Below are 17,140 nucleotides of genomic sequence, written 5' to 3'. Positions count from 1 at the left end.
TTGTCTATTCCATTTGCACAACAGCAGGTGAAATTGATTGTCAATCAGTGTTGCTTCCTAAGTGGACAGTTTGATTTCACAGAAGTTTGATTTACTTGGAGTTATATTGTGTTGTCTTAAGTATTCCCTTTATTTTTTTGAGCAGTGTATATATTTTTTAAGAGGTGCTTTGAAGGTCACCTCACAAAAAATTTTACAGAAAAATTCAAATAGAAAAAAAATAAAGGGATCCAAGTGCAAATGCCTAAGTCCGAAAGATGGGTGTTCCAGGGTCCGGTTAGCAAGAGCTTGAAATGCCGTCTGACCAGTTTTCGCGCTTCACAAAAGTTTTTGTTCCCATGATTCAATGTGTAAAATTGAAAATACAGGAAAAATAACGAAAATTTTTGCAAATTTCTGCTGTTTTTTACAGAGCACAGAAACTGATGGGTTGCTCGGCTATAGGATGAGATTTTCTGATCTCTGGATGCATTAACTCTAAGTGGACAAAGCATTTGTTATGGTTTGAGGCATTGTGTAACTAGAAAAATAATGCGCAGCCAGAGCTAACGCGGTGGATTTTAAACTCTTACCTGGATGTAGAGTAGGTTACTCCAAAGAAACTTAATTCCTAACAGGAATTCCTAACAGGAATTAAGTTAGGACCTGAATGGACACAGACTGATCCATACAGGTCAGTCTGTGTCCAGTTTGAATGAAGGAGGCGCGCGATCTGCGCTGAGGTAAACTTCAGAGATCAAGCAGAGGCATCTGCTGTATGATTGGTCTGGGCACTCCCAGTTTTAAATGCATCGACTGTAAAGCTATATTTAGGAATAAATCTGTTTTGCCAGTGAAACGCTCAGAGCAACAGACTCTTGTAATCCAGCTTTAAAAAAAGAAAAGCTTTTTTTTTACGGGTGGGGGGGCCACCAGGTTTATAACACACTGGGGGAAACCCTGAGTATAACAATTTTGGTTTCCGACATAGAATACGTATAGAGAACCTGTTTCAGAACCACACACAATGATGAAAAACATGATTTTAAAATGGTTATTGAGATAATCTACTGAAGAACATGATGGGAATGTTGCAATCAGGATTCTGAACCAAGAGCGAGAACGAGAAAACTGCAGATAAAGACGATGGTGAAATTAATAATAAAAAAAAGGTGCTAGAATGATAACTCAGTAGTTTATTCTCACATGAAAACAGACATTTAATTACCTTTTTTAATTTTTTTTTTTTTGCCTGATCCAGCTGAGGATTTGTTCACTGATGTTACATTTTTACGAATCCAGTGGTACTTAAGTCAGTCAGCATAATCCCCTCAAAATACATAAGCAGAATAATTAACAGGTTCCGGTTAATGTGGCCTGAATATACTAAATCAATGCCAAATTCTTTACTTAAACTAGACAAAGCAGCTTATTTAAAAGCTGATCTCCTATTTTCATTGATACATTTATGAAAAATATAATTGATCCTGTTAATCAAACAGCTATTAATGTGTTTTGTTATGTTCATTTTTGTACATAAGCATTTAGTCCCTTGGAAGTTTTGTTACACCTGCTGTGAGATGTTTTCGGTTTCAATTTGTAGCCACCTTACTGGTCCTGCTGTTGAAAGAAGCTTATATGACAAGTGATTTTTCTTCAGGACAAAGTTCCTCAGAGGTTCATAATCACATTAATTTTTCTCAAGAGTTATCCATGACACCAGGGATTAGTAGTCAAAATAAATAAAATTTCTTTGTCTCTTCAGACATTAAATAATTTAAGTGTATAGAAACTTGTATATAGAGTTTTGTTTTGTTGGAAATTTTTTCCTCTCCATGAGTCCAGTTGTTCCTCTTACTGACTGATGTTGTTCCTGATGTTCTGCTGTCTCTCCTCCTCCTCTTCCTCTCTCTCTCAGGATGAAGATGATCTCCCTGCTGCTCCTCATCCTCAGCTCATGTCTCTGTGGTCAGTCTCCATCTTGTCTTTGTGACAGAAAGCTCTCTAGATGGAGCTGAAAGACTCCCATGTTCCAGTTCTCAGTGTGTCTGCTCCTCTCTTTCCCTCTCTGTCTCCTCAGCAGCAACATTTGTAGTGAATGTGGCCCAGAGCAGCTATGAGGCCGAGGAGAACCACAGCATCACTCTGGAGTGGACCTTCACCTCCAGACCAGACTCCTCTTTGTCCTCCATGTTTATCCTCTGTGAATTTATCGCTCTATCTAGAGGATTGGTCCTCTATGAGGTCCATGAAGGTGTTGAGATTCCAGATTTTCAGCATGATCAGTTTTCAGGACGAGTCCAGTGTGACAAAGACGTCCTCAGAAAAGGACGAATTAGACTCCATGTGTCCAGACTGAGGACTGAAGACTCTGGTCTGTATCTGTGTGGAGTGAAAACTGAAGATGGATTCAGCTCTGCAGAATGTCGACTCAACATTACTGGTGAGTTTATGTTGCATCAACTAAACCTTTAGAATCTAAATGCTATAAAAGTGAAACAAAACTGAGCCAGCTGGCCACTAACCCCCGTGGGCGAATATTTGGGGTGTAAAGATCTTTACATAATGATTTTTAGTGTTGTACACACGTAAAAGTCGCATCAAAATAATGTGCAATGCTCATACTTGTATGACCCCTGGCGGTGTGCCATCATAGTCTTGGGAGTGGGGATGCAGGAGATGATCTGTTTAATCAGGCCCACCTTTAGTGCTTGTGTCCATTCCCAAATGTTACATGTAGACATTTAAGTTTCTGGGTGGGGACTGGTGGCTACGCTAGCCACCTGCCCCATGTCCTCCATTTTAAATGACATGCCTCTGTGCTCAAGGTGTTTGAGCATATCGAGTTTGACCTCAATATTATTCTTTTAGTACAGTACGCCACAGTAAAGGGAAAAATAAAGCAGAAAAAATATTAAACATTAACTCAAAATCACTTTTTTCTTGCTCTCCATGTCGGCTAAGCTACACACGGACTCGTTGCCATACCAACTGACAACTAGGCCTGTTGTGATAAACAATAAATCACTTCCTTCATCTGTTTATAAATGAAACAAACCTTTTAAAAGAGCCCTGCTGAATCATTTTATTACATACAGTGTTATAATTTTGCATTTATGAATTTATGTTATGTTTCTAATATCATGTTGAGTGTGTTTAATAGTTTTAGTAATAAATGGGCTTTTTATGATATGAACCCCAGGAAGAGTAGGCATTGTTACAGCAATGGCTAATAGGGATCCAAATAAACAAAGAAGGGCGGGTGCAAGGGAGGAAATCCCATTTCATCAAGGGGGGGGACAATAAACAGGGACATTTCTTAAGAGCAATTATGGGGGGGTCGGCAAAGTTATAGGGAAATGTAATGTAAAATGTGGTTTAAAAAAGTTTCTGATGTGTTCAAGCTGCAGGACCAAAAACAACCAGCAAGTGGTAATGTAGATCATACATGTTTTTCTCAGTAAATAACCTGTTGAGACCCATAGAAGTCAAACTAAGATTCAAATGTTTAGATATGAGTTTGGTTCAGAGTCACAGATCTAATCTCTGCTACTCCTTTACAAAAACTTAAGGCTCTAAATAAAAATAAGTTTTAATAATTAACTCCACTTAATAAAATTACTCATAAATATTGATTTATTGCAGTGGCTCTCAATACAAGTCATGTGTTATTAAAATTATAACTTAAGTTGCTGTAAACTTTTATTTTTTATTTTTGGTTTGTTCCATGTCCTGGATGACTGAGAACCTATAAATATGTAGAAATTGAATATTTGGGAGTATCATAACTTAAACTTAAAGGCTGAGCACCAGAGTTTTCTAGAAAACGATCAGATTTTATTTTGTGGTTTTAAACTCAGTGTTTCAGCTGTTTTACAATTTTCTGGAAGTTTGTTCCAAATTTGTGGTGCGTAGAAACTGAATGCTGCTTCTCCTCGTTTGGTTCTGGTTCTGGGGATGCAGAGCAGAACCAGAACCAGAAGATCTGAGGGGTCTAGACAGTTGGTACAACAATAACAGATCTTTAATATATTGTGGTGCTAAACCGTTCAGTGATTTATAAACCAGCATCAGTATTTTAAAGTCTATTCTCTGAGCTACAGGGAGCCAGTGTAGGGACTTTAAAACTGGTGTTATGTGCTCTATCTTCCTGGTTTTAGTTAGAACAGCAGCAGCAGCTTCTGGATCAGCTGCAGCTGTTTGATTGATTTATTAGTCAGACCTGTGAAGACGCTGTTGCAGTAATCAATGCGGCTAAAGATAAACGCAGGATGAGCTTCTCTAGATCTCGCTGAGACATCAGTCCTCTAATCCTAGAGATGTTCTTCAGGTGATAGAAGGCCGACTTTGTGACTGTCTTAATGTGGCTCTGAAGGTTCAGGTCAGAGGTCATCACTACTCCCAGGTTTCGGGCTGATCGCTGGTTTTTAGTTGTAATAACTGAAGCTGTGCATTGATTCTAGTTCGCTCATCTTTAGGTCCAAAGATAATAACTAATAAGTTTTGTTTCTGTTCAGCTGGAGAAAGTTTTGGCTCATCCACACATTGATCTGTTCTAAGCATCTATTCAGTGATTGGATGGGGTCAAAGGTCACCTGGTGACATCGTGATGTAGAGCTGTGTATCATCCGCATAATTGTGGTAGCTAATCCTATGTCCTGTTATAACCTGAGTCAGTGGGAGCATATAAATATTGAAAAGAAGGGGTCCTAGGATTGAACCTTGGGGTACCCCACATGTGACCGTTGACCTCTCTGATGAGAAGTTTCCGATTGAAACAATGTCTTTGGGGGGGGGGGACATTCTAGACTTCTGCAAGATTGGGGGCTTCCGCCCCTGTCCCCATGTGCCCCCCTGGGACTTCCGCCATGGGTGGGTGGGTCTGGTGAGGGGGTGAGGCGTTACGCCAGCATACTTGGACACTTCCAGGCTCATGGTATAGGGTTGGTTCCTTTGCTGCTTTTCCAGTTCTCGTTGTGTCTGCTTCTCTCCCTTTGGCTCTGTGCCTTTGTTAAAACAAACCAGATCAATTGTTGCAGAAACATTTTCCTATTTTGAGATAAACATTTAATATTTCCATAAATCTATGTCCTGTTCTGTCTGTCCAGCATCTGCTGATGTCTCTCCAACTCAGAGAACAACTTTGGATCCAGAACCAGAAGGTCGAGGAAGAATCGGTCTCTATGTTTCTCTGGGACTGACAGCAGCACTAGCAGGTCTGATGGTCAAACGTTTCCTGAATTTCTGTTCATCAGAACCTGCAGGTTCCTGAAGTTGCTGGAGGGCAGACGGCCTCACATTTCACTCTTCATCACTTTGGTAACCAGAAGAGGTCCTGGTTTATGTGACAAAGTTGAGCACAATATATTTGTTCTGCTTCTATTGCTTCTTCAACAGTGACAATCTCTTTACTCCCATATGAACACCAATCACTTGTACATATTCAATTATGCGTCAACAAGCTGATCTATTTTGATGACGATGAATGTAGGACTGGACATCTTCCTCTCCTGGCTGATGTACCTCTAACCTGACCTGTGAGGAGACAATAGCTCACACGCTAACGGAAATGCACTGGGCAATTGCTGAGACTTAAATCCAGTCTTGGCTTTTTTGCAGTATCTCCTTCGATTGATCATCATCTGTGTGATGGAGACCAGGGGTTCCATCCCATGTTGATTATTGATATTATGTTATTTATTTTCAGTTCAAATGTATTTTGTATCAGTTCTTTATTTCAGTTACTTTGACATTTGGTGAACATTCTTTTTGGGTAGGGAGACTGGCCATCTTTCCTGTTCAGAGAATGTGGGGGGGGAATGTCCGTTTGTTTTGATTTAGATTAGTCAATTTGAGTTAATTGAGTACTTGCCTTTCTGGGTGTGTCTCAGCGAGGTGGAGCAGAGAGGGAGACAAATGCTCCTGGAACATACCAGCTTCCATTAAGAGGGGTAATACTCTGAGGATTTATTTTGTTACCTTTACTTTTTGATTGACCTTAGAATAGTTTAGTTTTAATAATTTGCATGCATGTAAATATTTGTTGGATCATTTATTGTTATTAGGTTTGTGTAAATAGTGTTTGTTGTTTGTCCTTTTTTGATCACCCCTTCACCTGGTGTAAGTGGAACTTGCCTCAGGTATAAATGTAAGCTGCTTTGTTTCACTAAAGGATGATGAGGGTGTTGGTGTAACTTGGAGCTCCTGAATAAAAACATCTCAAAGACATATTGTCACCTCACTTCCTCCTTACTAACGCAGAGCCTCCGCCGGTCAAAGTGACAATCTGGCACAGCACCAGTCTTGGAGCTTGGTGGATCTTGTTATATTGTGTTTGGTTCTCTGGAGAATTATAGGCTGTTTTTAGGAAACATTTTAGCTGCAAACAGCTTCAAGCACAAGATCTTTTCTTTGAACTGCTTCTTCTGCTGTCAGAAGTCTGTAGTTTGGTAATCTACAGACAACAAAAATACAACAAAGCTGTTCTGACAGAACTCTTTATAGGTGGAATATTGCTACAATATGCCAGTTTTTTTATCATAATAATTTAATCTTTATATCTGTTGTTCATCTATGAACACTGTGTTGGGATTACAAGAGCAGTGGCAGTGCTAGTGGCTCCACTCGGCAACAGATGTTTTTGTGTTAATGTTGCACATTTTTTTCCACCTCAGCACCTCTTACAAGTGGAGTTCTGCAGAGTTCAATACTGGAAACACTTATTTTCATTGTCTCTGCTTCCGTTAGGTTCTATTATAGGGAAGCTTGCTCTTTTTTTTTTTTTTTTTTGTTACGCTGCTGTTTGCTAGATTAATCTGCCATCTAAACCAGGGTGAAAGTGGATGTCAAAGAAATTCTTCAGTAATTTATGAAACATGATGTTTACATAAATACAAAATGATGTCCTTAGTTAGACCATGTAGTACAATAAAGAGCTCCTCATCAAAGTGCCTCCTTAAAGTATGAAAAACTGAGAATTTAACTAATGTTATATATCTGGTCACCAATGATCATTCATTTCAGACAATTACTGTTAAATAGTACATGATGATAACAATAAGCTATAATATCTCCAAACTTTATAACTAAAATAACTAAGTTGGACACCGAGTCCTACCTTTAGCATTATTTAAAAACCAAGTCACTTCTCAAACCCTTTTGTTGTACACAAATCCCACATAACTTTATAGCTTATTATTATTATTATATTATTATTATTATTATGCAAGCATTAAGTGTGCATTCACACCAGCCCTGTTTAGTCCGCTGTTCGTTTGTGGAGATGTGAATGTGTAATTGAAGTCTGGTCAATCTAAAAATCTCAGTCTCGGTCCGGTTAAAGCGGACTCTGGTACGGTTAAAAAAATAAAATAAATTATATATAAAAAGTATTTTATCATCTTTTTAGAATTTTCAAAGTGTATTAAGTCTGCTTTGACTTTCTCTTTATTTTATATGTTTTCTGTTTTAATTTATGATTTTTGTTTATATCCATCCCAGAACATTTTAATTGTAAAAGTCATTATCATGTATGTCATTTTGGTGTTGGAGTGTGTGCCCTTCAGTTCATGAACATTTCAGCCACTTCTTACCGGGATGAAACACAAAATCAATGTTTTTCTCAATCTTTCCCTGATTCACATTTTTCTCCTCATCCTCTTAATGCCAATAGCGATTATTATTTTATTACGTCTGGATTCTTTTTTACCCGTTTTTCATCTTTTTGTGAAAGATTAAAAAATAATTCATGTTATGATCTTCGTTAAAGGCCACAACAAAAAGGGAGACTTTTTTTTTTCAGAACAAACTAAAGATAAAATCAAATTTTCCAATACTGAATGTGAAAATCAGTAATATCGATGGTTTCTGGTGTGCATGGGTGGAGGATGTATGTTGAAGTGTAATGTGCAATCCAGATAATCTAAAAATCAAATAAAGTTGTACACCTGTAGAGGAGAGCAGAGACGAGTTAGTTTGGAGTCGGGGTTTGAATAACTGAAGGTCCTCAGCAGGTGATCAGCTATCCCAAGTTACTAATAAGTTTTGCACAATGTATAAATGCCCAAACTAACCATTAGGATCATGCAGAGGCCGAAGAACCAGCCTTGATTATTGTAAAGCACTTTTTGCTGGAGTTTTTTCATACCTGTTGCTTGTTCAGAAGAATGCTGCTTATAGGGGCTTGTAGTTTTGAAAATGTTGCATTGGTATATATTTTAATTCTCTTTTAGTATTATAAATGCCTAAAATGTTTGCACCCTCACATTTCTTTGACCTAGTTCAGCTAATACCCGGGTTAAACGGACGGCGGAGTCTGGCAACGATAAGCACTTAAATTCCGTAACAAAAGTATGTTTTATCTTTTTTTAATCTTTTTTTAAAAATCTTTCTCTTTCTTACTGTTTATCCAATGTCACATGCTGTTTTTATTTTTTATTTCAATTTTAATGATGTAAACCACCTTGAAATGCCTTGCTGCTAAAATGTGCTATGCAAATAAAATTGGATTGATTGATTGACTGCATATTTCTTCCTGGGCACTGAGATCAGCTACCAGATCAACTGTCTTTTGTTTTTGTCCTGAAAACAAGGATGATACTTCTTAGAAAACATCCCACAAACATTAGACAGGTTTATTTGTGTTTTTATGTTGTAAAAATACTGACATGTGGGGTTTAAATGTGACATACAAATTTTACTGTGAGTAAATAATTTTATCTGCTTCCTTTTCTGTTTTCATTGTGCCAAAATATTTGAAAAAAAGCATTTTCTATCGAAAGACATTGTCAGGACTATAATTCCTTGTTCAATGTAGAATTTATCTTCCCATGCTGCTACATTATTCATACTTCATCCATTTTGTACATTCCTATTAATATACATTTCATTTTTCTACTTCTTGTTTTTATATRTTTGTAAATATTTTTCCTRTTTATAACAATTTGATCTTGTAGCTAGTTTTTATATTTCATACTTTATATTTGGATGTAACTGGGGCCGTGACTCTCAATTTCGTTCCACCTCATGTAACACGTGATGTGAATGACAATAAAGTCTCTTGAATCTCTTGAATCTTGAATATCGGTCATTATTTTTATTTGATCAACTTCATCCAGCTTCAGCGTCTGATTAGTCAGATGATCAACATTTAGCTCCAGATCAACTGGTTCAGATCAGCTGCAACTTTACACAAAGACATTTGAACCAAACTCCAGTTCAAATGAGTGAAGCTCTGATGTACACAGAAAACATGACATGTTTCCATTTTCAGTTTTCATTATAAAACCGCTTCAGAATAAAATCAGCCTGTTTTTCATGATTGGATCATTTTTCTTATCCCAGATAAATTTCCTCTGAGTCTACCAGTGCTAGTGTTTCTGCAGCACTGTGGAGTTTGATGAAACCAATTTTAGCTTCAGAGACGTTTCACCACTGGTAAACGCACATCAACACAACAAACCTGTAGAACATTTATCTCTGAGAGTGAAGCTCCCTGCCAGCATGCCTAGGTGGGCCCCATGTGGGTAAAAGGAGAGCAGACCATATGGGTCCCATATGGGTTTGTCCGCAGGTTCCATGATGGCCCCACATGGGTTTGTCCATTTAGGGCCCATGTGGGCTGTGGCGCTACATGGGCAAACCCATCGTGGAACCCGCTGACAAACCCATATGGGACCCATATATCAGCCCTCCTTTCCCCCACATGGGTCCCACCTAGGCATGCTGGCTGGGGCTGAAGCAGGAGATTAATTGTATTATAGAAAGTGTTTAATCTTTGTTTTCTATAGCTGCTTACTTTCTTTGGCAGCAAAGAATGAATTCACAAAAAGTTTTTCTCTTTTCATTGGTTTAGGAACTAATATTAAAATTCTACAACATTCTGCACATAGAGACTTTTATATTTAAAAAAGTATATCAAGTCTTTAGTTTTTAAGAGGTAATGCTTCAACCATTTCTCTGGACTTTATAAAAAATAACTCCTTCAGTTACTGTAATTAAAAATCATGTTTCTATTTATGCCACAGCTGATAACACATCTGGGACAGCATGGAGGCTGTAGCTACTGGACTGCAGGTCAGAACATGATATTTAAAACATATACGCCACTGATGGTTACATATTTCACAATCCTGTCATATTTTCAGAATTCATAGAAAATAACTCGGTATGACAAAAATTCAAGAACATCTTTTACAGATTTGCTTAACTGCTTTGATGCATTTCTCTGATCAGAATCAAACTTCTCACAATTCTCATTTGTGCTCATAATAGTTTCTCTTTCCTTCTGAGAAATTGCAAATATATTTGGACAGGCATTAACTTTCTGCTGTCAATATTTTTTGACTAGGATGTCAAACTGGCATGATTTTGAAAAGCAAATTAACTGCTTCTCAAAATCTGTCAATTTTATGCCTTTATCATTTTTTCGAGAAAACCTCACCTGATTGAACAATTTCTCTCCTATGAACCTGCTTTCAATTGTGTTGCTTTCAGTTGTTCCATGCTTTTGCGGGCTATTTGCTTTTTTCTGCAGTTTGTGCTAATTGTTGTGCAAATGTTAATAATGATGTTATAAATGCACCAAAGAGACTTGAGAAAAATTTAAATGTTTGCTGACTGTTTTTAAATTATAAAGGCTCTCTGGTGCCCTTTTGTGATCAAAAAAGGGAATATAATTTTAACCTCCCTTTTTAATGAGGATCTTCTGGGATTAAAGGTAGAATAACAAAATCTGCCTAATTTCGATTGAAGACAGGATGACTATTTGTTTTGCTTATTAACTGGTGGTTTTGTTGTCTAATAAAATTTATCATCTGTGTCTTGTTTAACACAGAAGTTAAATATGCATGCATACGCTGTATATTGTATATATACATACAATATACAGCATATAATGTATGTGTATATATACAATATACATTGTATCCATAGATATTTTACCAGCCATTAATCTTGCACATTTAAAGCAGAAAGACGGAGGACCCAGATTTCAATGCAGAACTATTGCTTTGAGACAAGAGTGAAAATGGTTCAGTTCATCTACTGTACATAAACATTTGTGATTATTATGGAACATACCAGACAACAAAAAGGGAAACCACAGACATGTAAATAATGAAGACAAATATTTTTAAACTCATGATCACCCAACTTGACCATTTTCAGGAAGAGGGAGAGATAAAACAGATAATCAACTGTTTTTCCTGGCTTTTTTATGAAGCCTGTGTGTGTGTGTCTGAAATATGTGGTGTTGGATATTTATGTCTATTAAACTGTATTTAAGCTGTACTAGTCATTAAGGTTCTAGCTTTGAAATGCTGATCAGAAGACATCAGCAGATCCTGTAAAAAAATAAAAGAGAGACTACATTGACTCTGTTACTTAAAGTTCAGTGCTGCTATTGTAAGAATTTACCACATAGTTTAAATGTTAATCATGATAAAAGGGATTTATTAAAACATAAGAGCTCACAAATGCTCAATTTTTTACACATTAAAAATGCTGTAGAGGACTTTTACAGAGAAATTGTAGCCTGTAAGATGATTATTGTTATGAATTTTAACGCGCTAATTAAATTACAGCGGTGGGTGAAATTATCCTTTATGAGAGCATAGAAGAAAACGAAACCGAAAGTAACTTGTTGGTTTCTGAGGTCAGACGGGTATTCCCATTTCAGCCTGAACATTGTTATGGTCGAAGCTCGGTCAGAACTCGTTGAGAGAAAAGTCCAAAAGTCGGAATAAACGGTTAACCTGAGCAGTGAAACGTGAGTATCTGAATGCTATAAACGCTGATGTCGAAGTCGGACATGTTGCTGCATGTAGTTTTTATTTTATCTGCGTAACGGCAGACATCTTATTTTTACCCGTGCAAAGGTTACAGTTTCTTCAGACGAATTACATTTACAATTTCAGTTTCTTGAAGCCCGAAAAAGAATATAAAACTATATTTCAACTGGTATTTTAGTTCAACATCAAATCTGGGCTTGAAACTTATAGTTCACGAACTACGCTGGCAAACAAAGGGTGTTGTTGTTAAACGTGTTCAGACGAGCTGTAGGAAACTTAGAATTGTAACTATAGTTAATTATATATGTCTTTAAAAGTGTTTTATTTTGTATTATTGTATTGCCTACATGTATTTGTGTGCTATTTTCTTTATTTTTAGTTGTTTACTTAAAATGTTATATAACATGTTCAGCATGCTCTGATTGGCTAGTTTTATGTGCAACGTGACAGAAGACCACCCATTGGCTCCATTTCAAACGAGTCACCTGCCAGCGCCATATTGTGAGTGGCAGGTTCATTTTACAAAGCAAGCATGGGTGGCCGTTTCTAGCTTTGTGGGTGCCTTAAGCAAAAACACAATACGCAATATAAGTTTGTTTAAATTTGTATTTGCAAGGAATTTTAGAAGTGACGCTTCAATCTCCATTTAGATTGGTTCGTTTTGATCATTGTGCATGACAAACAGAAATTATAAGTTTCAGCTTTATTCTCCAAGTTTGTGAAGGATGTGTGTTAAGATGTTACAAATTTGCCTATAAGTATATAACAGGAGGAAATAAAAAATACAAGCTTTTTGTTTATAAATATGTATTTATGCAAGCGGAAGAATGCAAATAGGCAATATTTGTCTGAATGACGGACAACAAAAAATCCTGGCACGTCTGGTCCAAGCATGCATGTAAGAGAGAAAAAATTTAAAGTTTTGTTGATTACAATTATCGATATTGTCTAAGCAGTTTCTAGCCACATTATTGTGATTAAACATATCTATATTGTTTTCCTTTAAGTTACTGCAGCAGAAATGGCTCACAGGAAGAAAAGGAAAATGTCAGAGTCTTCTTCAGTTTCTGAAGAAGCAACATGCTCCTTCATTGAGGACAGGTAACTATAATAAACAAGATAAATTAAAACAAATAAAACAATATAAATTTTTTTCTGAAACGGTGTATTAGTACTTTGTTTATTGCCTACCTTATTTATAGGCAGTAATCAAGCACCATAAAGCAAAAGTTCTGCATTATAAACAAATTTGCGTAAGAACTCAGTTTATGCAAAGTTTCTATTTTGTCCCTACATCTCATAATTGCCAAGCCTAATCATGAGGCCTGGTAATTAAGGACTTAAAAACTTTGGCTTTATCTTTATTTTTTTATATCCACTCATAAAATCTGTAAAATATTAAACAGTATTCTGTGAAATGATCTCTCCTTGCAGTTCACAGTTGAGTGGGACTGACCTCGTTGCTCCCAGTGTTGCGTCTATGAAGAGTGATAGTTCGAAGGATGAGGGAATTTTCTTTAGACTTGGAGAGACTCCAAGGTAAACTGCAGTCTTGTTTCATTATTTTCTAATGAATTTAACTGTACCCTTTTATTGGGCATATTTAAGTTGTGTATTGAGATATCTACCTGTTTTAGGGCTTGTAGTGTTTTTGGGCCTCAAAACAATGTGAATTAAGGTGAGTTAAAAATTTTAAATTATGCAAAAAGAATAGCATCTAACTTATAAAATTATTTAAACCCCTCAGTGACTGCATCATGGATAAGTTGTAATTATCCACAGGTGTTAGTGTTTTGCTGGGCTTGTTTTATTATTATTTTTGGACTTATTAATGCTATTTATGTCTTGCCATATTCATTGTATTTCATTGTGTTCATTATTGTTATTCGGTTGTTTGCATGCCAGTTGCTTTGTATGTAGTTTCTTACTTATTTTTTTGTGTTTTCCTTTTTGCATTTTGGTTTATTCTGTTCTCTTGATCTTTTCCCTTTTGGTTAGTAGATTCTTTGTGTTTTTTGTTAAAATGTATTTTTTCCGTTTTCCCTTTTTGCAGGGTAAGTTCTTTTTTTCTTACATAATAAATTGACCGACCTGCCTCTGGTTCTGCCTGCATTTTTTGCTTCATTACTTTGCAGATCATGTTGTCAAATGTAAATGGAAAAGTCTTCAAGGCATTCTAAAAAGAAACCAAAATTTTTTGAAGAGAAGCCTGAAGAATGGCCCGAAAACATTTAAAAGAAAATAAAATAATCTTCAAATCAAAATTTGGTCAAATGAGACATTTTCATAGAGTTTTTTGTTTTGTTGTCTTTTTTAAAATAAATATTAACATCATTTAACCACAGAATTGATTAATACAACCCAATTGTCAAGCAAATTTTGAGTGAACTTTTAAATTTTGCAAAAATCAACAACAAATAAAAAGAAAATGCAAAACAGGGGTGTTTCCATCCACTGGTTTGGTACGACTCAAGCTATACCATAAATTAATCAGATGTTGACGCTGTGCACAGTTGTAGTAAACAAGAAGTAAAGGGTGCAAACTACCATCTCAGAAAAATGGAGAGTCCTTCCCCCGAACTGTAGGCTTGGACTCTGAAAATCTTCAGTTTTGTACCTGTGGTAAGGTACAGACCCAACAGTGGATGTGGAATTTGGTTATGACAAAACATATTCAGCAAATATGTTTCCATCTCCCATTAACCGCATTTAGTCTTTTCTTGAAAAGGTCAAAACAACCTCAAGCGAGTGTAATGTAACATTTAAAATGTGCATAAAAATGCTAATGGGAGCACTGCTAATGTGTTATCAGTATAAGGAGCAAGGGTAAGCCTCAGCCACACCTTAGCCAACCTCCTTAGCATGGCTCGTCAGAATACTTCTCAAAATAAATGTTGCTGTGTCTTTGCATGTGTAGGTCAGAGTTAAGTGGGACTGACCTTCCTACTCCGAGTGTTGCGTCTATGAAGAGTGATAGCTCCAAGGATGAGGGAATTTTCTTTGGACCTGGAAAGACACAAAGGTAAACTCCAATCTTGTGGTCATAACTAAAGAAGCTAAAATGATAATCTATGTCATGATTAGTAACTTTCATTCATTTCTAGTCTAAATGTATGCTTTGATTATGATTATGGACTTTTATACCAGGCACAGCGAAAACAAAGTGCTGAACATTAGACATTATAAAATAAAAGAAAACATCAAAATAAAGTGACAAGACTAAAGACAAAAGTATACAAATCAATTAAAAATTCAGTACAAAACAAAACAAAGCAGTACAACAGATAAAAAACAACAGCAATAAAAGTTGAGTAAAATCAAATCTCAGTTGGCTTGAAAGCCAGTAAGTAAAAATACGTTTTTAGACAGATTTTAAAAATAAACATTGAAGGAACCTGTCAAATGTGCAAAGGTAAGGCATTAAAGTACTGTCAGCCAGATCAAAATGTCGCAGTACCTGGATACTGGACAGATTGTCTGATATGTTAGTCTCCCTCCCTCAGGTTCCCTGCTCTCATAATGCAATGCTTCCTTCAAATATCACCTGATTTATTCTTCTTCATTTAATGTCATTCCCCTCTCCTCCCTCAGTAAATAAGCTCACTGGTTTCCATTGTTCCTTACGTTACCCTGCCATTCTCCATGATCTGTTAACCTCATGCTATAACTATAAGCTTCCTGTCGTTATTATTAACATTTTCAACTATTTTGTTACATGATCTTGTCTACATTTTGGTCCGACCATCAACCCACAAGGCATGTTTGATTTGCAGTTATTTAAAAGATAAATTAATCAAAAACAACGTCCTGTCATTTATAAAACTATTAGAGGTGTGGATTGTTTTCCCCACCTGGATTATGATAGTTTTTGTGGTGTTACTTAGCAGATCACATGTTGTCAAATATGGGGTAAATATGGGGTAATATTGTTTTCAGAACAATACAAAAAAAACAGCCAAACATATGGGGAAAAATGTCTGAAGAACAACTGAAATCATTTAAAAAGATTACAATATAATCAATAAATCACAGTTGTTTGTGGTAAGCCAAGTTTAAAATCAGTATAAATTTTAATTTTGTGGCTTTAAACTTGATTTCATTATAATGAGTAACTTCATTTAAAGTAAAGGTGCTAACATGATAGTTTGCTGTAAAATGTCAATTGTAACAGGTAATATGTGTTAATGAAGACCAGCCACACCCCTAGATACTTGGTGAATTTACTTAACATGGCTCATCTCAAAGTCAACTTTGCAGTTTAGCGCCTTAATTTGAGAAGAAATATGCATAAAGATCTTCTGAGTAAAACTGTTGCATTTGTAGGTCACAGTTGAGCGGGACTGGCCTTCCTGCTCCAAGCATTGTGTCTATGAAGAGTGATAGTTCGAAGGATGAGGGAATTTTCTTTAGACTTGGAGAGACTGAAAGGTACACTACTATCTTGTTCTAGCTAAAAAATTTAAAAATATTTATATATAGAATCTATCAGGGGTACCAGCTTTTATTATCTCTAGAAGGTCATGAAAGAAGAATTACATAATGTTTTGTTGATCATTAGGGAACAAAGCTACTGTTACATATGTGAAGAGATTTTAAAGGATTCAGTCCAGTTTGGTTGTAGACACTGGGCATGCAGTCGTTGTGCAGAGTCGGCACTGGACCAATCAGCTTCAACACTGAAAGAGATTTGTCCAAAGTGTGAAAAGAAACCCAAGAAAGCACACGGTAACCTTTGAAAATACCTTTTGTGCAATTAAAATAACCTCTGCTAAAGTTTAGAGTTTGATAATACTTCCGGGATTGTTGTTAGACATCCCTGATTAGTTTGTAAAAAAAAATTTAAAGATGAAAGTTAAGGTTAAAGCCTCTTAATGCTAATAATATCTGATCTAAAACTTCAAAACTGTATGTTGATTTTCACAGATGAAGACCAAGTTTTAAGGGTGAAGAAGAACCTTCAAAAAATCATGCATAAGAAATTTTCTTTCACCTCAGAAGGTAATGGTGATCAACAAAGTTCACTGAAAGACATCTACACAATTCTCTACATCACCATTGGTGAGAATAAAGAACTTTCTGAAGAACATGAGTTTAGACACCTAAAAGGCAGTCGTCAAACGCAGCCATCATTGGATTCCTCAGTGAAACTCACTGATATCTTTAAACCTTTGTCGGACCAAGATAAACCCAACAGAACAGTCGTAACTAAGGGAGTTGCAGGCATTGGAAAATCATATTCTGTTCAGAAGTTCATCCTTGACTGGGCTGAGGAGGAAGCAAACAAAGATGTTGATTTTGTTTTCTGTCTTACTTTCCGAGAGTTGAATCTGGTTACAAGACAGAAAAGCCTCAATGATCTGCTGGTAGAGTTT

At 36.3% G+C, this 17,140-nt stretch overlaps 1 protein-coding gene across 1 annotated transcript in view; it reads left to right on the top strand.

The window, feature by feature from the left end:
• The first annotated feature begins 11,579 nt into the window (after positions 1-11,579).
• The window catches only part of LOC103460922 (uncharacterized), an 8,850-nt gene continuing 3,289 nt past the window's right edge, over positions 11,580-17,140 (top strand). The window contains exons 1-7 of the mRNA XM_008403236.2: positions 11,580-11,746; positions 12,776-12,869; positions 13,203-13,307; positions 14,686-14,790; positions 16,092-16,196; positions 16,327-16,493; positions 16,692-17,136. Coding sequence (XP_008401458.1) covers positions 12,790-12,869; positions 13,203-13,307; positions 14,686-14,790; positions 16,092-16,196; positions 16,327-16,493; positions 16,692-17,136 — 1,007 coding nt within the window. The 5' untranslated portion in view covers positions 11,580-11,746; positions 12,776-12,789. The remainder of the gene's footprint in view (positions 11,747-12,775; positions 12,870-13,202; positions 13,308-14,685; positions 14,791-16,091; positions 16,197-16,326; positions 16,494-16,691; positions 17,137-17,140) is intronic.

This window comes from Poecilia reticulata, unplaced genomic scaffold, assembly GCF_000633615.1.
Source record: "Poecilia reticulata strain Guanapo unplaced genomic scaffold, Guppy_female_1.0+MT scaffold_341, whole genome shotgun sequence".
Lineage (NCBI taxonomy): Eukaryota > Metazoa > Chordata > Actinopteri > Cyprinodontiformes > Poeciliidae > Poecilia > Poecilia reticulata.
The sequence above is the reverse complement of the archived record's forward strand: the minus strand, read 5'-3'. Positions and strand labels throughout refer to the sequence as shown.